Below are 22,995 nucleotides of genomic sequence, written 5' to 3'. Positions count from 1 at the left end.
GCTCGGGTCTCCCGGTGGGACGGGAGGCCCGTTAAAAGTCACGGAAGTTGGCGGGGGGGGACGTCCCCTCCCGCTCACCCGGGTAACGATTGAGTGGCTCCGGAGCCGCATCGGTCGTTACCGACGGAAAGCCGACCGTTGGCACTAAACCACGGTACCGGGATGATGCCTCTAGCTAGAGGCATCATCCCGGTATATCCCCGTTAAGTTACCCGACGTAGATCTATGTCACTTTGCGGTAAGTGGTTAAAGAAACACTTTGAATGCCCAAACAGCTCAAAATCCTTCGTCCGGTCATGTTTCAACACCACAGTCACTAAAAACATGTTAAGTATTTCCATTGTTAAACAGCCAGTGTCCTAAAAATCAGACTACACTGAGGTGTTTTAAGTGACTGTGGTGTCAGAAACATAACAGGCACATTCATTTTGCTTTAACACATCTTGAGAAAATGCAAATATTTAATAACTTAAAAAAGTAAAGTCATTTCGAGTCATATGTCTCAAGTCAAAGTCAAGTCTCAAGTCATGAATACCAAGTCAAAGTCAAGTAAAGTCTTTTATTAATTTTAGTCAAGCAAATCTCAAGTCCTCAAACTGGTGACTTAAGTCAAGTCATGTGACTCAAGTCCTCCACCTCTGGTGTGGGGCTAAAGTTCGACTCCAACACAGAGCCCATCCATAGTCAGGGGTCCTGTAGCCTCATAGGACAGTCAGAGTAGAATGAAAACTCCTCCTACAAGCTTTAACCAGACACTGGTATAAGTCACAAGATTGCTACACACTGCTGATGAGAAAAGGTATTTAGCAGTTGTTTTTTACTAAAATACTTGCATTTCCATGTTCTGTGTACTGTGGGAGATACCTGGCTGATGCCCCTGGAACCTGGGAATCACTGAAGTAGACACTGCTACCTCGGTGACCTCCACTCTACTGCTACTTCAGTAATCTCCACTTGCTTCCAGGTCTCGCGTTAAGTGGCTGCACTCCTGCTTATTGAACACAGGAGGTTAGTCACTCAGCAGGGGCACCATACAAAGAATGCTTTGCATTTTCTAAATAAATGAAAGAGCTCTCTGACTGGATTAGGAAGAAAGGTGGGACAGTGATGTCTAACTCTCGTCTTCATTCAATCACAGAACACTTTGCATTCATTAGGAAAATGCAAAGCATTCTCTTCAAGATGACCATGTTGAGCGGCTGACCTCTTCTTTTCTTAATGAATCAGGCTCGCTACAAAATATGGGACCCAGAAGAAAGTGGAGACCACTGGAGTAGCGGTGTTTACACCAGTGATTTCTAGCTTCCAGGAACAAAAGCCAGGTAGGGTATCCTGTGCATACTTACACTGGTCAAGCATGTAAAATCTAGTAATGTCTGGAATTATATAAAGGTTTTTTGTAGGCAGCTGTATTCGCTCTTTCATGGCTTCTATCTCTGCAATTTTATGAGGCAGTTCTGACATCATGAAAATAAAAATGATCTTTATCTAACCCCAAGCTCAGATATTTAATATATAGCACTTGACCGGTCCGGACATGCAGTAGCTACAATGTTCTTCATAACACTGGGGAGAGTTATTCTGTAGTCCAAAGACATGTCTGGACAATATTGTTTGATGTAAAACTCCGGAGTGCACATGTACGTACGTACTGGATCTATGGAAGAGCAATGTTGTCACCCTGGGCCATTTGCTCCTGATCAGGATTACATAACACCTCAGCTTCTCCTTATTGCAATAATATAAGAAAGAGGTGTTCCATAATCCGGCAGAGGAAAATTGGGTAGGGATAACAAAAATGCTTTAGAATTTAGTGCAGCAAAGGCAGAGTGCACAGGAAATCAGAAGCTCAAAGCATTTCTGACAGAATCAACAGATCTATAACTTTTTTTTTTGTTTTGGATAGGGTAGAGAGGTATTAAAACACTAATAGAGGGGAAATCGTCCAATGGGCACACTAGTTCTGGTACAACACTGGGATTCGCTCACTTCCTGTTTTGGTTATGGAACAGGAAGTAAAGGAAAATTTCCCCAATGGGACAAAAATGTGTCAAAATCCTACCTTACTCTATCCAAAATAGTAAAAGAAAAAAACATCTTCAAAAGGTTTGAAGGATTAAATGCCACAACCATAAACTGGAAATCATATTAGAAAATCTGCCTCTTGCTAAATGGTTGAGACCATCCACCTTGGAAAACCCTAGTGTATAAAGAGAAACTATTTTCAGGAAGTATGCATTTGAGTTTTATATTATGCCATGTAAAAATGAAGGTGGGTGTTTACTTACAAGGTGGGCATGTACAATACAGTAAGCAGGAGACATAAAGAAGGTACAAAATAAGCACAAGTAACAAGAGGTGAATCAACATGTATGATAGAGAGAGGAGTCAGAAAAGGGCAGAAAGGGGTTGCCAAATAGCATATATATTATTTGGCAGGCTGGAGATTCAAAACAAATAACTGATAAGGGTGAGTAATAGGAGGTCAAGGTATATGACAAGCATGAAGCAAGGTACAGATATCAGACATGGGTCACTGACAGAAAGAAAACACTAGGTGTGTTAAAAAAACTAAATCTTTCTAAATGTCAGCACAACAGAGATGCCTGCAATTACGTAAACTAGAGTGTGTGCGTTTATTCCCTGCACTTGCCACCTGAGCTCAAGCCAGTTAGCATGCTTTTATGTTACTGTAAATGAAGCCCTAGTACTGCACACAGCCAATTATGTCAACTAGTCAATCCCCATCTACCAGTATAAAACAGGTGATTGCCATGGTGCCAGGGATTTGATTGACAAACACCTGGCAAATACTTGGCACCATGGCAAACAACACACATTGTTGATATACTAGAAGACTAGGATTACAAATCTGACAACCCAGACTGTGTGAGAAATGGACAATAACTAAAAAAAATACTGAACAAACACTAGAAGTTTCCTTTATGACCATTTTGTGATGACAGATCATGACTTTGTGCAGAGGTACTGCAATACAGCAAAGTGTGGGTTAATACCAAATAGCATACATCTTGCCCACTGAGATAAGGTGCTTTTCATATTCATGGCAGCAAACTTATCTTGTTAGGAAAGTAACAAAATCATTCCAAACACTCAAGGAATGTTATTTACAACAAACTAAAATCTTTCACACACTTAACAACATCAGGAATGAAATAAAGAAAAGACCCCTTAAACTTACCAGTGTGGCATCTTCAATAATGGAATAATTAGCTTGATGTAAATAATGATGAAGCAAATTGCAAAGGAGACAGGAGGGATTTTCTTGCAGGTAGCGAGCTTGTTTTGTGAGTCGGTTGTACTTACTCCGCATTGGGAAATGAATGCTTTTATTCTGTAACAAAAGGTAAATAAAACAACAAACTATAACTAATAAAAGTATACATTGTGGGTCACTGCCCAACATCTGGGATATATGCCGTGCCTACAGGATGTTCAGAAAATATTCACACCTGTACGTTTTAACACATGGTAATGCATGTGCAGGGTTTCGTCATTGCCTTTAATGGTGTTAGCATAAACATATGTGGTATGGTGTCTGCAAAACCTGTAGGGGATTAATTGTACATTACACCCTCAGTTCTCTTCATTTCTGAGGGTGGCATATTACCAGTGCTATATGTTTTTATATGTTTCAAATCACATTGAGTGAATATGAGATAAATCTTATTTTATCTATATATGTGGATATATGAATTTGTAGACTTTGTACTAATAAAATCTACATGTATATGATGTTTTTTTAAGTAGTCCTTGGGTACTGAGGTAATCCATTTCTTCTTTTTCCTTCTGGGAACACTTGGGGTTGTCTCTGGTTTCTCTTATATGTGGTATTTTGACACGTTGGTCAAAAAAGTTCAAGTCTATTTTTTTTTTTTTTTTTCATTTGATGCCCGTTGTAAGGGCTTTAACTTGGAATGGCAGAAAAATGTCAATGCATGACAAAGCACCTGGCTGAAGCAATAAGAAAGCACATGAAAATAGAGATGCAAAGGTGGGAATCCTGCCTAGGAATTATGGACTTTATCCCCTTTACTAGGTGCAACCTCGGCTTTACAGTCAAGTAAGGTGTAGACCTCCTCCAGACTACTACTTGTTAGATTATGTTAAGTCTAATTTTATTACACCTTTTGTCTGTTTTCCTAGCCATAGTATTAGTCAGGTAGGTTTCAGGTTTCAATGCTTTTTGGGCACTGCTGGTATGTTTTTGAGTCTTCGTTATTTATCAGTCCCTTCAAGTAGCTCATTCAGAAAACTATGAAAATGTCCTTAGGCTGGTCATACATTATACCATTTCTTATTCAATATCCTTTAGATTGACCTTCAACTATGTAGTGCAAGGGCCTGCCTGATTGCATACAAATTGAAAAGTGTTCAGGTTTTACCTCATATTATATGGTTCTGGTAAATCTAAAAAAAAAACATGTTTTATAATGTATGGTCAAGCCTTATTCTTACAAATATCTAAGATTTCCAAAGTGGAATATAGATAAAATATAAACATATAAGGCTGGATTCCCAAACGAATGCAGCAGGATAAGGAGTCCAATGAGATTACAACGGAAAATGACATAATTAAATATTTTAAGAAATTCACCCACATTACCCTCCTAACAGCAAACCTACATTCTAAAACAAGCGTATAAACAAATTAACCCTTCACTCACCTCCAAAGCTTCAGTCATAATACAGCCCATTACAGCACAGACTCTTAATGTGCCCTCAGTATCCAACTTGTTCAGAGACGATTTTAACTGGTCAATAGGAACCAACCATGCGCTGACTGCTGGAGTTGCAGTACTGAGGAGGTTCAATTGCCTAAATGAAAAATTCAAAGTAATTTAGGAGCTGATCCTGCAATGACAACATACCCTTGTAACATTTAAATGCCACTTAGCACTTAACAGTTCATTTCTTTATTTAATTACACACACCTGGAAAAGTTAAGAGTTGCTGAGCGTACATTTGTGGGTGCTGCAAAGCTAAACCAGATCTCCTTTATAGTGAGCTTCATGCTACTTGAGTCTGGAGGAGGCGGCATTAACGGAAGATCTTTTTTCAAGTCATCTGACTCAACGCCTTCATCCTTTAAAAGAAAATAAGATCATTAAATGCATACCCAAGTATCTGTTAGGACACACAAATACCTTATTTTTGTATAATTCTCAAATATACATTACAACCATTTTGTACAAGCTTATTTAAAACTACCGATAACTATGCAGTGACCATTGTCTTGGTAAATCTAAAGAAGACTGTACAGAAAATGTACTAGCAGAATGGAATGGGTAAGGCTAGTTTAATCAATTCAATACCAGACACATTTATACTCATCCTGCTCAGGCCAATTTTTAGCTTTCAGCGCTGTCGCACTTTGGATGACAACTGCACATTCATGCAACACTGTACTCCTATGATTTTTTTTTTTTTTTTTTTTTTTTTTAATATAAGTAGAGCTTTCTTTTGGTGGTATTTAATCACTGCTGTTTTTTTTTTTATCTTTTTTGCAAAAAACAAAACAGAACATTTATTAATTTATTAATTAATTTATTATTTATTAATAAACATTCATAATGATTAAGCACACATATTAGTGTGTGAAACGCGTCTACCTAGCCACTTTTTTGCCACATTGGGAAGTCCAATCAACCTGGATTTTGACCACATCTGAGTGCAGCCATTTCTTTTCATTATTGTCAAAGTACATGTTTGCATTCTTGGTTCCCTTTAATGAACTGTAGCCTCCCCAGTTCCGGCAGCACTCATGCTCAATGGAGTCCCAGACCATGACACTCCCATCACCATGCTTGACTGTAGGCAAAACACACTTGTCTTTTGTACTCCTCACTTGGTTGCCGCCACACACACTTGACACCATCTAAACCAAATGCGTTTATTATGGTCTCAACAGACCACAGAACATGGTTCCAGTAATCCATGTCCTTAGTCTGCTTGTCTTCAGCAAACTGTTTGTGGGCTTTCTCGTGCATCATCTTTAGAAGAGGCTTCCTTCTGGGACGACAGACATGCAGACCAATTTGATGCAGTTTGCGGTGTATGGTCTGAGCACTGACAGGCTGACCCTCTACCCCTTCAACCTCTGCAGCAATGCTGGCAGCACTCATACGTCTATTTTCCAAAGACGACCTCTGAATATGACGCTGAGCATGTGCACTCAACTTCTTTGGTCAACCATGGTGAGGCCTGTTCTGAGTGGAACCTGTCCTGTTAAACTGCTGTATGGTCTTGGCCACTGTGCTGCAGCTCACTTTCAGGGTCTTAGCAATCTTCTTATAGCCTAGGCCATCTTTATGTAGAGCAATAATTCTTTTTTTTCAGATCCTCAGAGAGTTCTTTGCCAAGTGGTGCCATACTGGTGATCAGTATGCGAGAGTGAGAGCGATAACACCAAATTTAACATACCTGCTCCCCATTCATACCTGACCTGAGACTTTGTAACACTAATGAGTTACATGACACCGGGGAGGGAAAATGTCTAATTGGGCCCAATCTGGACATTTTCCCTTAATGTCTTTCATTGTGTGCAACTGTCATGTGATCTGCTGCGATTGGCCATAGCAATCACATGGTACCAGCAGCGGTGGACACAGCTGGTGATAAACTGCCCCAGAGCGTGGCCCATGTGGCATGTACCAGAGCGCAGCTCGTGGGACATGCGCCAGGCACGATTCTGGGAGGCAGTCGTATGACATACCAGTCTATTGTAAAATGATGTGCTTAAGAGCTGCTTATTGCTCTGTTAAAACAGGTGACAGAGAGATCAGATGGTAAAAGAACACTATTATGAAACATAAAAATACATACAAAATGTAACCGTAATTTTATGGATAGCTTACCATGAATTTTAATAAAAACAATCTGTTCTCACAACTGTATTCATAATTTGGAGCAATGCATGTAAAAGAAGTCTGTTGCATTAGAATTACAAAGAATAAAATAAGCACAAAATGAAAATTGTTGTTAGTATCAGGTTTCTCCTTTCATTTTATGGGAGAATTAAACAAAAATGTGATTGGCTGCCATGAAAAACGATTCCCACTTTGCTCACGTTTCCTTTTCTCCAGCTTTATTTAACCACAATGTCTGCTAAATCTCAATATATCCCCTTGGACCAAGTAATGGGATTCTAAAAAATAAAAATGTATGTCCCTTTAGCTCGCTCTCTAACTTCAGGGAGGGCAAGGAGGCTAGCAACAAGGAGAATGGCGCTCACAGTCTGACACACAGAAAAGCACCATCACAGCAAAAACCAGACTGAAAATTGCATCTAAAGAGGACGAATTAGCAGAGGTAAGCTGTCCAGATTTAACCTTTCAGAGTGACAAAGAATTGTTAAATTCTATTACTGCTTTTGCCAAAATGTATCGGCCTGTGATGGAAGAGAAAGAAATGTTCAAGTGTCTTAGGAATACCATTCACTCTGATGTTACAACCTTGGTCCAACAGTTTAAGGTTCACACTGATGAGTGATGAGTTTCTCCGCATCCAATTTGCATGACAGGAGAGTGTGACCGGCTCTCAATAGAGCCAGTTCACACACATCCGAGGCGGCTGCAGTCCAAATTGCATAAGGGTCCTGTGCATCTTCTGGTCCGTTTCAGGTGCGAATTCAGTCCAAAATTCAGACCTGATTTGCACCTGAAACGGTAAACAGACACGCACCGGTGTAAATCCAGCCTAAAACAAAAGTGCAGGATGTGGGGGAGAGAGTTAGCCATTTTTAGTCTAAATGGGGGAATTCGCCACCACATTTAACTAATTAGTTGATGTCTGAAAGGAAAGGGAGGATGATGTGGAGTGGATGAAAGATAAGTGAGCGGACCTGGAAGATCGCTTCAGGCGCAATCGTTTAAAAATACGAGGTGTCCCAGAAACTGTAAAACCTACGCAGTTGAGGGAATATTTCACCAAATTATTAGGCTACTTTCTACCCGATATACAGTACACTATATTACCAAAAGTATTGGGATGCCTGCATTTTTACATGAACTTTAATGGCATCCCAGTCTTAGTCCGTAGGATTCAACATTGAGTTGGCCCATCCTTTGCAGCTATAACAGCTTCAACTCTTCTGGGAAGGCTGTCCACAAGGTTTAGGAGTGTGTCTATGGGAATGTTTGACCATTCTTCCAGAAGTGCATTTGTGAGATCAGGCGCTGATGTGGATGAGAAGGCCTGGCTCGCAGTTTCTGCTCTAATTCATCCCAAAAGTGTTCTATTGGGTTGAGGTAAGGACTGTGCAGGCCAGTCAAGTTCCTCCACTCCAAACTTGCTCATCCATGTCTTTATGAACCTTGCTTTATGCACTGGTCCAAATCATTTGGTGTAGAGAGGAATATGGTGTGGAGTTGTTTTTCTGGGATTGGGCCTGGCCCCTTAGTTCTAGTGAAGGGAACTCTTTAGGTGTCAGCATACCAAGACATTTTGTACAATTTCATGCTCCCAACTTTGTGGGAACAGTTTGGGGTTTGCCTTTCCTTTTCCAACATGACTACAAACCACTGCACAAAGCAAGATCCATAAAGACATGGATAAGCGAGTTTGGGGCGGAAGAACTTGATTGGCCTGCACAGAGTCCTGACCTCAACCCGATAGAACATTAGAATTAGAGTGGAGACTGCCAGCCATGCCTTCTCATCCACATCAGTGCCTGAACTAACAAATGCGTTTCTGGAAGAATGGTCAAATATTCCCATAGACACACTCCTAAACCTTGCGGACAGCCTTCCCAGAAGAGTTTAAACTGTTCTAGCTGCAAAGGGTGGGCCAACTCAATATTGAACCCTACGGACTAAGACTGGGATGTCATTAAAGTTCATGTGCGTGTAAAGGCAGGTATCCCAATACTTTTGGTAATATAATGTACCTCCCTAGCAGTTGATCATTGACCACGTCCACAGATTACCCAAACCCATGCACTTACCCGATAAGCTTCCCAGAGACACGATAGTGCGTATGGATTTTGACCATATTAAGGAGAAGCTACTATGGGTAACCAAAAATTCAGCTAACCCCCCTAAAAAATATGCAGGTTTTTCGATAACCTCACCCAATACACTTTACTTCAAAGAAAGAACCTTTTGACGATTACAAAACCGTTGCGTAACCACCGTATAATTAGCTAATAAAGGAACTAGCGCACAGGATATGTAGTAGGCCTTTAACTAATAGGGGTACACTATCAGAGATGCAACCACTAAACCATAGCAATGGTATGTAAGTAATAATTAAGGATTGAAAAAAGCGCAATATCTGTAATATATACTCCTATTTAACTATAAATTCGGATTCAAAAACTCTTAGTAGTGATGGTTATTAAATATTGAAGTGCAAGACTTGTATTGTGGAGTGATTAAAACTTATATGTGAACTAATCAAAAAAGTGCTAGTGCTGAAAATGTGCTGAATTAAGGTGCAATAAATATATAAATAGCAACAATTAAGTTGTATAATGATACTACTACATATGTAATATTATGTGTTTGTGCTAATCTGCAAATAATCAATTAATATTGTGCACCAAAATTACAACCAAACTTCCACCAACAACAAAGTGCAGGTGCAATAAATATTGAAAAAAAAAAAAAAAAAGATGCTCATGTAGTGCAATAATTTGCATAAATATTATCCTCAATCAATGATAGAATATACAGTAAATATGTAAATAGAAAATTCATTAAATAAAGTTCATATTGCAATCCTCCAGTGACAAAGTGCGAGCAGTGCTAGTCATCAAATTATAAAGTGTTCGCAGTGTTCAGAGGGGAGGATCCAGTGCTCAATGATTCTGCGTAGGTAAAACTCACCAGACGATTACAAAACCGTTGCGTAACCACAGTATACCTTACAAATGGAGCCACCTGGTAAATTTTATGGTTACTAAAGATGCAAAACCTACACAATCAGATCTCTTGAGGAAGGCCTCAACCTGTTAAGAGATTGGCAGATACTTGATCCATCTGAACATCCTCACAAGCAACTCATCCACCCCAAATATCTTGATCCTGAATAGAGTCACCTAACTCCTATCTGGACTAAAGCGGTTTTCCCCCATGGAAAAAGTTTTGACTGCACTAACTCTATTTTTTCTTTGCTATCTCCTAAGATTTTACATTTGTGGAGCAAATGTGATTTTTTTGTTCTTAGTTGTTTGTTATACATGTTTTTTTTGCTCAGATTTTCTTAGTTGGAAATATTAGCTGTCTGTCCATTACAATTTCTCTATGGTTACTTCTCTTCATACACTTGAAGTTTGGCTCTAGCCAACATCCCTTGCTGCAACTCAACCAGAAGACTAGAACCCTCCTGCCTTGTTCTCTTGAGGTAACTCTGTTGTATCCATACATACTTGTACCGTCGCCACCCTGCCGCAAGGGATGGAGAAAATACTAGCAATGCCTACAACTCACACTGCACTTTAAAATTACTTTGTAAAATGTAGAGGGTCTTAATAACCCAAATAACCCAGTGTGAGATCATTTGCCTCTAGGAGACGCATTTTTGTAAACAAAATATGCCACATTTTAGTCCTAAAAAGTTTCCATACATTGGCATGTCAAATGCACAGAAAAAAATGTAAAGGAGTATTAATAGCAGTCAGGGACTCAGGTAGCTTTCAAACCTATTGATACTGTTGAGGATGAATTAGGAACGTACATTATCTTGACCTGTGAAATCAATAATGTTCTCTATATGATAGTGAAAATACAGTATTTCACAAAAGTGAGTACAGTCTTCACATTTTTGTAAATATTTTATTATATCTTTTCATGTGACAACACTAAAGAAATAACACTTTGCTACAATGTAAAGTCGTGAGTGTACAGCTTGTATAACAGTGTATATTTGCTGTCCCCTCAAAATAACTCAACACACAGCCATTAATGTCTAAACCGCTGGCAACAAAAGTGAGTACACACCTAAGTGAAAATGTCCAAATTGGGCCCAATTAGCCATTTTCCCTCCCCGGTGTCATGTGACTCATTAGTGTTACAAGGTCTCAGGTGTGACTGAAGAGTAGGTGTGTTAAATTTGGTGGTTATCGGGGGCGTGTCCTGGATGTGAGCCACGTCGGGCGCTCAGACCTGGAGCTCCGCCGCGCCTGCACTTCAATCCGGAGACATCTTCTGCGCGGACAAAGCCAGGAATCACAAAAAAAAAGCTGCACAGATTGTGCACCCTATACGGAACCAGACGGTACCCTTACAGTATTGTAGCCCCGACTGTCCGGATCACTCCACACTGGGACCCTTGGCCTACTCGCGCTGCCGCCAAGTAGAACTTACATCCTCACTAACTGTACCCCTCACAGCCGTCCTCTTACCCCTCCAAACACCAGGGGACATCACAGAGACTGCCCCTAGCTGTCCATCTGAGACCTACAACGGCCGGCCGCCATTTGGCTCCGGCCTCACAGTGACCTACCATTACCAGGCCTGCGCAGGGTCCCACTACCCGAGTTATCTCTATACACCTCTATCACATGTCATATTTACCACCCTGGCCTGCATAACCTGGACTTCTACAAACCCCTGGCGGAAGGTGACCCACAGCTCCGCGTTCCAGAGTTCCAGCTGCACTACGTGCGGCCTCCATCAAGCTAGCCACCGTCCTAGTCGCACTGTCTGCTCAGTGATTACTTTTGCAACAAGACTGATTTAGTGCCATTCTGTATTAACGGTGCATTGAAACTTGCTCCTCAGGTTGTAGCCTGGCGCATGGCGCAGTGAACTACACTTCTCCTAGACCCCTGGCCCCCCGGCCTCACAGGGCTAACCTCAGTAGGGATCTCAGTCCTCCTCATCCGCGATGGGGAAGCATCAGCTTAAGGACCAAAAAAATGTCAGTAACAACGACCTTGGGCAGTTCTTTACCCGCTCATCGGCTGCAGAACAGAGGCAGCTTGACCCCCAAGATGGCAGCGGTGCCTCCCTCACTGGCGCGTTTGGAACCTGCCCCGGAGCTTCAAATGAGCTCTCAGTCTGGATTTGAACCCCTTGACACCCCGGGTGCTTCACTAAGGCGTTATAGGAGTTACTCTCATACCTCCCTGGTTCTGCAAATGGCTGGGACATTAAATCCCAGCTCAAATCCCTTCGTGCCTACATTACCTCTCTCCCTACTAAGACTGACTTTGAAAACTATGTTGGAAGGATGGAAAAAACCTATAAACAGGAGATATCCGAATTAAAACGCGATATTGGAGTACGCTTTAAAGCTGTTGAAAATACTGTGGAAGACCTGCGTGCTGCTGTCCAATCCCACGAACAGACTCTTAATTTCCACACCACTATGCTCCAACAACTTTCATATCAACAGGATGACATGGAAAATAGGAACCGTCGCAATAACATTCGGATACTCAGAATTCCTGAGTCTGTCAAGTCCAAGGACCTACCTGCAGCGGTTACCACTATTCTCCACAGAGCCAAGGATGACACTATTGAACTGGATCGTGTTCACAGGACCTCAGGCCCCCGCACTCCCGATCCCTCATTTGTACGTGACACTCTCTGCAGAGTTCATTTTTACAAAGAAAAGGAATCCATCATGTGAGCTGCTCGCACACAGGACACCATTCTATTCAATGATACTCCTGTCATGCTCATGCCTGATCTTTCTCGCCAAACCCTGGCTATGCGCAAAGCCCTGAGACTTCTGACACAAATGCTCAAAAGACCGCAAGATTAAGTACCAATGGCACTTCCACTTTCATATTAGGGTGCACCACGAAGGCAAGACAGCAGTTTTCCGCAAGCTCGGGGATCTCCCGACCTTCTTTGGCATCCTAGAACTTCCTCAAGTCGCTTTGCCCGATTGGCCCCCTTACCTCTGCCACCCCAGGCCTCCCTTTTGCTCCTCAGTGGCAGAAGAAGGGCCGCAAATGCAGAACCAGGTCACCCACTCCTAAAGCTCCCAATGACTGACAGGATCTCTGTGTCTCCTCTGAAATTTGCTCCTGCAGACCCCCTTTCTGCTAGGTTGCGGAAATGGGGCGTTAGACCTTTTCACTTTTACAGCTATTCGATTGTTGTTTGTTGACTGCAGTTTAATTGTTCTACTTGTTTTTTTTCCAGTCACTTCTTCCGGGATCACTGTTTCCCGTTGACCGAGGTGACTCGGAGACGTCCCCATGTTTTCCTCGGATATCGGATCATCTGCTACCTGCGCATATTTGTTGTTGCTATGCTCATATTTTTTTTTCTTGCATCCTTCATGTTTTTTCATTTTTCTTAATATGTATGATTTTAACCCCCCCTGTGGGCCGGGGGACTCGGGTCTATGTACCGTGTGTCTACTGTGTTCCCCCCCCCCCCCCCCCGGCTGTTCAGTGCGGTTTTATGCAAGGTTAGATTATTTCTTCATTTCTCAATCCTTGTTAGACACTCCATTACACACTTCAATAGGCCATATCCTTTGGTCGGACCATGCCCCTATACATTTAAAACTGGCGCAGCCCCCCCCCCCCCCCCGTCCGCATGGGCACCTCGTGTGATCTTAATGACAACCTCTTACGAGATCCTGTCTGCGTGTTTGAGGTCGCCAAGACTATAAACCACTTCATGTTGGACCATGCCTCAGACGCGAGGCCCCCCCCCCCCCCCCACCCGCTAGGAGGCTCTAAAATGTGTTATCAACGGTACCCTCATCCAACAGGGCTCTCGGCTGAAGAAGGCTAGAACGGCTGAAATTGATCGCTTGTTAAGCACTATTGTGACACTCGAAAATGCCCACAAGAGAGATCTCCAGCCCTTTGCCTATGTTGCCCGGTTCAACGCTCGACGGGATTTGCTCTGCATTTTAGATTCTTACTCACTTATAGCCTGGGACAAGGCTCGTGCTCACCACTATTCCTTGTCCAACAAATGTGGCAAACACCTGGCAAGGACTTTGCATCCCAGACCTCCATGACACTCTATCCCGTTTATTGTTGATCCCATTCAGGGCAAGCGGCATAACACGCAGGGCATCTCGGCTTCCTTCCAGCAATATTATACCCAACTCTACAACCTGCCGCCCAACATTCCTTGCAACACTTTGACTGCCCCTCACGACCATATGTAGGCTTATATAGATGAAACTGCAACCCCTACAATTGACCCTACGGCCGCCTCTGACCTGGATAAAATGCTCTCCGAAACTGAATATCTTAACGTCATTAAGGCCTTGAAGATAGGGAAGGCCGCCAGCCCCTCAGTTCTATAAGACCTTCGCGTCCCTCCTCTCCTCCTTGCTCACTGTGGCCTTCAACTCCATTGATGGCCTTCTGCTGCCTTATTAGTGGCTAACATATCTATTCTCCCGAAAACCTGGTACGGACCCTTCCCAGTGCGGCAGTTACCGGCCGATATCCTTACTGAATATTGACATTAAACTTTTTGCGAAAATTACTTGCCGTTAGTTTGTCTCCTTTGTTACCCGAGGTAATACATAAGGATTTGGTGGGCTTTGTCCCAGGCCGTGAGGCGAGGGACAACACGACCAAAACAATTCACCTCATCTCATATATTCAACGCTGTGGCCTCAAAGCATGCTTACTCTCTTTTGACGCCGAAAAGGCGTTTGATAGAGTTAATTGGCGATTCCTCCGCCTTTCCCTAGAACAATTAGGTCCAGGGACCAACTTTATCTCTAAAGTGATGTCTTTATATTCCCACCCCTCTGCTACTGTAATTGTGAATGGCTCTTCTTCGGCTCCATTCCAGATTTCTACTGGTACCCGCCAAAGGTGCTTTAATTACTCTTTCCAATGACAAACTAGGGGCATCTCCTATCTGAGGATCACGATTCCAGCTGATTTATCCAAACCATACTCTCTTAATTATGCCCCTATGTTATCCCGTATTAGAAAAGACCTGGAACTATGGGGTAATTCCACACTGCCCTGGATGGGTCGCATTAATACTTTAAAAATGGACACCCTTCCTTACCTCTTCCAAACCGTCCCTATTCTAGCTCCTAAATAGATTTTTTCCTCCCTACGATTCTCTTTCTATCCGTTTTATCTGGAATCGAGGCCTCTCCAGAGTTAAATATAAATTGCTCACCTTCTCAAAATCCAGTGGCGGCGCAGGCGCCCCGGACTTCGAACTCTATCATAAAGCCACCGTGATGGCGCGAATCGTGGAATGGTTTCCTCGACTCTTCCCAAAGGCCTCTATCATGGTTGAACAGGACCTTTCCCCAGTAGATCTCCGGGCACCTCTCTGGGGCTATAGTCAGGAATTTTCCCGCCTGCACTCCATCTCCCCGCTGACACAATCCGAGCTAAAACTATGGTACGCGAGGGGTCTCTGCTCTACCCTCTCCTCAGACCCCTCCCCACTTATGCCACTTTTTGACAATCCAGCTTTTCCTACCGGTGAGGGGACCTCAGCGGTTGGCACATTTACACTCCTCCTGGCCAGTCACGCATGATTTTTTGCGCCCCCCTCGGGCTCCCCCAGCTGTATCCCACAATGCGACCAACCGGTTAACATCCTTACACCTTGAATCCTTTTCCAAAGCCTTATCTCTCTTCCCTGAGGTACACAGGCCTCTTACAGAATTCAAAAGGATTTGCACCCAGCGAGAAGCCCCTAGCCATCTCTTATCCTCCCTCTACTGTTTGCTCCAGATGATCACCCAACCCGATTTACTTACTTACACTCCACAATGGTCTAGGGACCTGGGTAAGACGTTTACTGACAGTGAATGGAAAACTTCCTTCTTCACACATAAATCCTCCATCTCCTGTTACTCGCAAGAAAAGAACTTTAAAAATTGTTTCACGTTGGTATAGGGACCCACAGACACTACACAAAATTTTTCCTTCCAATTCAAACTTTTGCTAGAGGTGTAACACAGCGACTGGAACCTATCTACACATCTGGTGGGAATGAGAGAGGATCTGACCCTTCTGGAATCAGATATTTTAGATTTACAACATAATTTATGGGACCACCCTAAGCTCCACTCCCGCGATTGCTCTGCTTTCCATGCTACCTGGTTCGGTTACCACTCAAAAAAGGGGCCTGCTGCGTTTCTTGCTGTCGGCTGCTCGTTAGCTTATTCCATTATTTTGGAAGATGGAGAGAACGCCGTCTCTAGCCATCTGGGTCTCAGTAATGAATGTCATTATGAGCACGGAGTAGATGTTGGCCCTAGATAATAACACTTATCCCAACTTTATGGCCTTATGGCTCGTTTGGACAAATTTCTCCTCCTCTGACTCCCTTAAAAATCTGCTCTCCTCCTCCTAACTATTAACAATTTTTTGATTTAAGTATAGCTTCGCAATATTGGGAGCTGGTCCGTGGCCTCTCCTGGTTCCTCCTTCTGCCGGTACACAGCCTCTCTGCTTATTACCATGCATTATTTACACATTACTATTCCTCCCAATATCTCTTCCATGATGTCCCTATTTCTCTTTTCTCTCTTTCTTATCCATCATCTTCCTCTTTCCCTTACTCCCTCTGGTTACACATTATAAACGTCCATTCTTTTCTTCCTACAGATCACTTCCTTCGAGGCTCGACAGTTCTTCTGTCATTTTCCTGCATTCTCTTTCGCATCTCTTTACGAGGGCTAGCCTAAAGCTTTGTGTGGTACCACGAGTTTCTTTACCCTGCCCATGTATGGCTTTATGGCTCTGAATCATTTGATACAATGCTGTCTAGGTTGTTCTTTAATGATGCCTTCTGTTATTGAATCATTTCTGTTTTGAATTCCCAAACATGTACACTTGAATTGTTTGTAAAAGTTTACACACCTATTGTTTTTTCTTTACATTAATAAAAATATTTTCACCCCTAAATTTAGTGTTATCGTTCTCACTACTCTCATACTGGTTCACTGGAGGTTCAACATGGCACCTCATGGCAAAGAACTCTCTGAGGATCTGAAAAAAAGAATTGTTGCTGTACATAAAGATGGCCTAGGCTATAAGAAGTTTTCCAAGACCCTGACATTGAGCTGCAGCACGGTGGCCAAAACTATACAGCGGTTTAAAGTGATTGTAAAGTTTTGTTTACAAAAAAATAAAAAATAAACATGTTATACTTCCCTCCTCTGTGCAGTTGGTTTTGCACAGAGCAGCCCCAGATCCTCCTCTTCTCGGGTCCCTTTTTGCTGCTCCTGGCCCCTCCCTCCTTTCGAGTGTCCCCACAGTAAGCAGTTTGCTATGGGGGGCACCCGAGCCAAGCTGCAGCTCTGTGTGTCGATTCAGACACAGAGCTGCATTTTGGCATCGCCCCCCTTCTCCTGATTGGCTAACTGAATTTGATTGACAGCCGCGGCAGCCAATGGTGCAGCGGCTGTGTCTCAGCCAATCAAGATGTAGAGTCCCGGACGGCTGAGGGACTCGTGAACATCACTGGACAGAGAGGGACCTCAGGTAAGAATTAGGGGTTGCTGCTACACACAGAAGGCTTTTAATCTTAATTCATAGAATGCATTATGAAGGAGTGGAAGAGGACTCCAATGGCAACCTGTGAACCTCTGGTGAACTCCATGTCCAAGAGGGTTAAGGCAGTGCTGGAAAATAATGGTGGCCACACAAAATATTGACACTTTGGGCTCAATTCTGACAGGGGTGTACTCACTTTTGTTGCCAGCAGGTTTAGACATTTATGGCTGTGTGTTGAGTTATTTTGAGGGGACAGCACATTTACACAGATATATAAGCTGTACAGTCACTACTTTACATTGTAGCAAAGTGTCATTTTTCCAGTGTTGCCACATGAAAAGATATAACAAAAGATTTACAAAAATATGAGGGGTTTCCTCACTTTTGTGAAATATTGTATATGTCCCCAACACCAAGCAACGCTCTTTTCTGCACAAGCTATGAAAGAAAGTGCAGAAACTGAGAAAAAGTCACATTCCCGTGAGGGAGGACATTAACACAGTTCCAGATGCCCCTTTGGACTTATCTGGCCCTCTACTCAAGCATGTTCGCAACGTTACCCTGCCTGGATTTCTAAAAACTGCCAAAAGGTATGACATATGGCGCTGTCAACACTCTGCATGACTTCACCTTCTTTTCTAAACCTCACCCTACCTATTCAAGAATAGACTTATTTGCGATAGACAAGTTTCTCTTTCAAAACTTCCTTCAATCAGAGGTTCATTCTATTACATGGTCTGGCCATGCACCTGTGTCGAATGCTATAGTGGTTACAGGTAGTGGAGAGCGCATGTCCTTATGACGTAATGACACTTTCTTAATGGCTTAACTGTCAAACACTAAACATATACTAAAACACATACAAGAGGTTTTTGAGGTTAATGCGCCCTCTGTCACTGATCCCTTCATTGTCTGGAATAAGCATAAAGCATTTGTAAGAGGTGTTGTGTTGAAACTTGGTGCTCAAGCTAAACGCCAAAGGACAGGCAGCCTGGCAAATAATAACTACAGTACTATAGAGAAATTAGAGGAATTAAACAAGCAAAATTCTACATACAACCTCAGCAATAAAATGACGACCTCAGCAATAAAATTAACTCCGCATTACATAGTTACATAGTTTGTGAGGTCGAAAAAAGACACCAGTCCATCCAGTTCAACCTATGATGTGTGTGTGTGCTTGCTGTTCACCGTATATTGTATACCCCTGTATGTTGTGGTCTTTAAGGTGCCCATCTAATAGTTTTTTGAAACTATCGATGCTCCCTGCTGATACGACTGCTTGTGGAAGAGAATTCCACATCCTTACTGCTCTGACAGTGAAGAACCCCTTACGTATTTTAAGGTTAATCCATTTTTCCTCTAGTTTTAGTGAGTGGCCACATGTCTTATTGTATTCCCTTTCTCTGAAAAGTTTGTTCCTTATGCTAGGGTCGCCAGTACAGTATTTGTACATTGATATCATATCCCCCCCTCAATCTTCTCTTCTCCAGAGAGAATAAGTTCAGTGCTTGTAGTCTTTCCTCATAGCCGATGCCCTCCATTCCCCTAATTATTTTTGTTACCCTTCTCTGGACTCTCTCCAGTTCCAGCACATCCTTCCTGAGGACCGGTGCCCAGAACTGGACAGCATACTCCAGATGGGGCTGGACCAGAGTCTTGTAGAGTTGTAGAGTTGGACAATAATCTCTTTATTTCTAGAGTGAATCCCCTTTTTTATACATGCCAGTATTCTGTTGACTTTGCTTGCAGGGGCTTGGCATTGCATGCCACTGCCAAGCCTGTTGTCTACCAGTACCCCAAGGTCCTTTTCCATCCTAGACTCACCCAGAAGTTTCCCCCCCCCAGTGAGTAGCTTGCTTTTGTGTTTCTGACACCCAAGTGCATTACTTTACATTTTTCAACATTAAATCTCATCTGCCATGTAGTTGCCCACCCCATTATTTTATTCAGATCCGATTGTAAGGTTTCCACATCCTGCATAGAAGATATTGTCATGCTTAGTTTAGTATTATCTGCAAATACTGAGATTGTACTCGATATCCCTTCCTCTAGACCATTTATGAATAAATTAAACAGGATTGGCCCCAGGACAGAACCTTGGGGGACCACGCCCGCCCAATCCGAGTACTTCCCATTAATCATCACCCTCTGGACTCTCCCCTGGAGCCAGTTCTCTATCCAGGTTCTCACCCTATGGTCCATACTTACCTTCCTTAGTTTGTACAGTAAGCGTTTGTGGGGAATGGTGTCAAAGGCCTTTGCAAAGTCCAGATACACCACATTCACAGGCTTACCTTTATCTAGGTGGCAGCTCACTTCATCGTAGAAGGTTAATAGATTGGTTTGACAAGAACGATTTTTCATGAATCCATGCTGATTACTACTAATAATACCATTTTCATTACTAAAGTCTTGTATGTGGTCCCTTAACATTCACTCCAAAATCTTGCAGACTACTGATGTTAGGCTGACTGGCCTATAGTTACCTGGGATATATCTCGGCCCTTTTTTAAATATTGGTACCACGTTGGCTTTTTTCCAATCAGCTGGCAGCCTGGCACCATACCCGTCTGTAGACTATCCTTAAAGATCAAGAATAATGGTCTGGCAATCACCTGGCTGAGCTCTTTAAGAACCCTCGGGTGCAAGCCATCCGGTCCCGGTGATTTATTTATGTTAAGTTTCTCTAGTTTAATTCTAAGTCTATCTTCTGTTAACCATGGCGGTACTTCCTGAGGTGTATTATTTAGTTTAGCCTTACAAGCTGGGTTAGTGTAGCCCCCTGATTCTTTTGTGAAGACTGAAGAGAAGAAATTATTTAACACTTCCGCCTTTTCTCTGTTCTCTGTGGCCATATTTCCGTAGTAGTCTTTTATGGGGCCAATGTGTTCTGGCCTCGCTTTCTTACGGTTTATATACTTAGAATTTCTTGGGGTTCTTTTTACTCTCTTCCGCTATATGTCTCTCGTTTTTCTAGTTCGTCTTTACATTTCTTATTACACTCTTTGTAATGCTTGAATGCTGGCAATGACCCCTCAGTCTTGTATTTTTTATGAAGGCCTTTTCTTTAATATTAATATGCATTTTTATGTTGGAGTTTAGCCACCCAGGGTTTAGTTTTGCGCTTTTAAATGTATTTCCCTTTGGAATGCACTGTCCAATCACTTTGTTTAGTATGCTCTTGAAGCACTCCGATTTTTCCTCTGTGTTCTTTGTTTCCAGGGTTCTATCCCATTTGATATGTTCTAGCAGAGAGCGTAGTTTTGGGAATTTGGCTCTTTTGAAATTCAGTGTCCTTCTATTACCCTTGTGTTTCCTATTACTATGATTAATACTATGGTCACTGTTTCCTAAGTTGCCCCATATTTCAATATCCGTGATCAGGTCTGTATTGTTAAATATATATATAAAAACTTAGACACCAACTGTCAAGTCCAAATATCTTTGCGCTTTAGGAGGAGTCAGTCACTTGACTGCTATAGTATGGAAACACTGCTGCTACTTAAACAAATACTGGATAATATTTGGAAGTACAAAAATGGAAAAGAAGTAGCGCATAAAATCACTATTAGATGACTTAAAGTGTACAGAGCATGCTTGTCAAAGATACTGCTTGATAAACACTCAAAAACATGTAGAGAAAAGCAATGTCCTTAAAAGTCCATAAATCCAGGAGTGCGTGAAGTATATAAATGGATCACCATCCACCACCAGGTGTCACACCGATAGATAGCAGAAATGGCAACTCACCAGAAAACGATGCTCAAGTGTTCTCACACCAGAGCAAACTGAGCAGGGATACCATACAGATGAAGGAAATACACGCATGGAAGACCAGAGTCTCTTCACCACTGCCGCATAAAAGTATCCTTCACACACTTTCCTCAATGTAATGGTGTTATGGAAAAAGAGAAGGGCTCCAAATAGTGAAGTACCATCAAAACACTTGCTTTATTAAAACATAAAAATTTTGCACTCACATGTAAAAGCATATGGGTAGGCATTGAATATCATATCTCCGGTCAGAGAGGAAGCCTATCTCGTCCAGTGTACTGGGCTAACTCCACGCCAGCCCAGTCCCTTCCGGGTAGCTCCTCTGCCGTGTCCCGTGATGTCGGATGTGTCGTCAGGTTACGCCCCTGGAAGGGACTGGGCTGGCGTGGAGTTAGCCCAGTACACTGGACGAGATAGGCTTCCTCTCTGACCGGAGATATGATATTCAATGCCTACCCATATGCTTTTACATGTGAGTGCAAAATTTTTATGTTTTAATAAAGCAAGTGTTTTGATGGTACTTCACTATTTGGAGCCCTTCTCTTTTTCCATAACACCATTACATTGAGGAAAGTGTGTGAAGGATACTTTTATGCGGCAGTGGTGAAGAGACTCTGGTCTTCCATGCGTGTATTCCCTACATCTGTATGGTATCCCTGCTCAGTTTGCTCTGGTGTGAGAACACTTGAGCATCGTTTTCTGGTGAGTTGCCATTTCTGCTATCTATCGGTGTGACACCTGGTGGTGGATGGTGATCCATTTATATACTTCACGCACTCCTGGATTTATGGACTTTTAAGGACATTGCTTTTCTCTACATGTTTTTGAGTGTTTATCAAGCAGTATCTTTGACAAGCATGCTCTGTACACTTCAGGTCTGTATTGTTGGTAATCAGTAGGTCAAGTACCGCATTGTTTCTTGTCGGTGCATTCACCATCTGACCCATAAAATTGTCCTGCAAAACATTTAGGAACTGCCGAGCCTTGGCTGAATGCGCGGTTCCTTCTGCCCAGTCTATATCTGGATAATTAAAGTCCCCCATTATAATGACATTTTTTCATCCTTGCTGCCAATCCTATCTGTAAAAGGAGGTCAGCCTTCCCCTCCTCCCTCTGGTTGGGAGGCCTATAGCATACGCCCAATATTACCTTCCCTATAGTGCCTTCCCTTTTAAGTTCTACTCATAGGGATTCTGCCTCGTCCATAGCTCCATTATTAATATCATCCCTCATATTTACCTGTACACTGTTCTTAATATACAGACATACCCCTCCCCCTTTTTTACCTTCTCTATCCCTGCGATTAAGGGAATACCCCTGAATGGTCACCATCCAATCATGAGAGCTGTCGAACCAAGTCTCAGTTATCCCCACAAAATCTAAGTTCTCCTCAAACATCAGCAGCTCCAGCTCTCCCATCTTGTTGGCCAGGCTTCTGGCATTGGTATACAAACCTCGTAATTTTGACTGGTTGCATATATCATCGTTTGATGTTGTTTTTAGGCTACTCTTGTGATTTTTCCCCATACCCACCTTGGGTTTAGGAGCTCTGAACACCCTACCGCTAATGTCCCCATTTATCTATCTGCTCAACATGCCCGACACCTATGTGCATTTCGCACAAACTTCTAATGGTAATAAAGCAAGCAAGCTCCTAGCCTCTCAAGTGAAGATCCATCCTGTTAAAAACAAAAAAATTCCTACATATTTCATCCTACCAATGGCTCAAGATTAGTTACTTCTCAGGATATAGCAGATGCATTTAGCGTGTACTATAGTTCACTGTATAC

General features: G+C 42.5%; 1 protein-coding gene across 11 annotated transcripts in view; it reads right to left on the bottom strand.

The window, feature by feature from the left end:
- Window positions 1–22,995, bottom strand: part of BLTP1 (bridge-like lipid transfer protein family member 1) — a 754,177-nt gene that overhangs the window by 317,607 nt on the left and 413,575 nt on the right. For all 11 annotated transcript variants that reach the window (XM_082243836.1, XM_082243839.1, XM_082243842.1 and 8 more), the window contains exons 37-39: window positions 4,956–5,107; window positions 4,689–4,839; window positions 3,203–3,355 (exon numbers count right to left, since the gene is read on the bottom strand). In XM_082243836.1, the coding sequence (XP_082099962.1) occupies window positions 3,203–3,355; window positions 4,689–4,839; window positions 4,956–5,107 (456 nt within the window). The remainder of the gene's footprint in view (window positions 1–3,202; window positions 3,356–4,688; window positions 4,840–4,955; window positions 5,108–22,995) is intronic.

Source organism: Pelophylax lessonae, assembly GCF_965119305.1.
Source record: "Pelophylax lessonae genome assembly, chromosome: 1".
In the NCBI taxonomy this organism is placed as follows: Eukaryota; Metazoa; Chordata; class Amphibia; order Anura; family Ranidae; genus Pelophylax; species Pelophylax lessonae.
The sequence above is the reverse complement of the archived record's forward strand: the minus strand, read 5'-3'. Positions and strand labels throughout refer to the sequence as shown.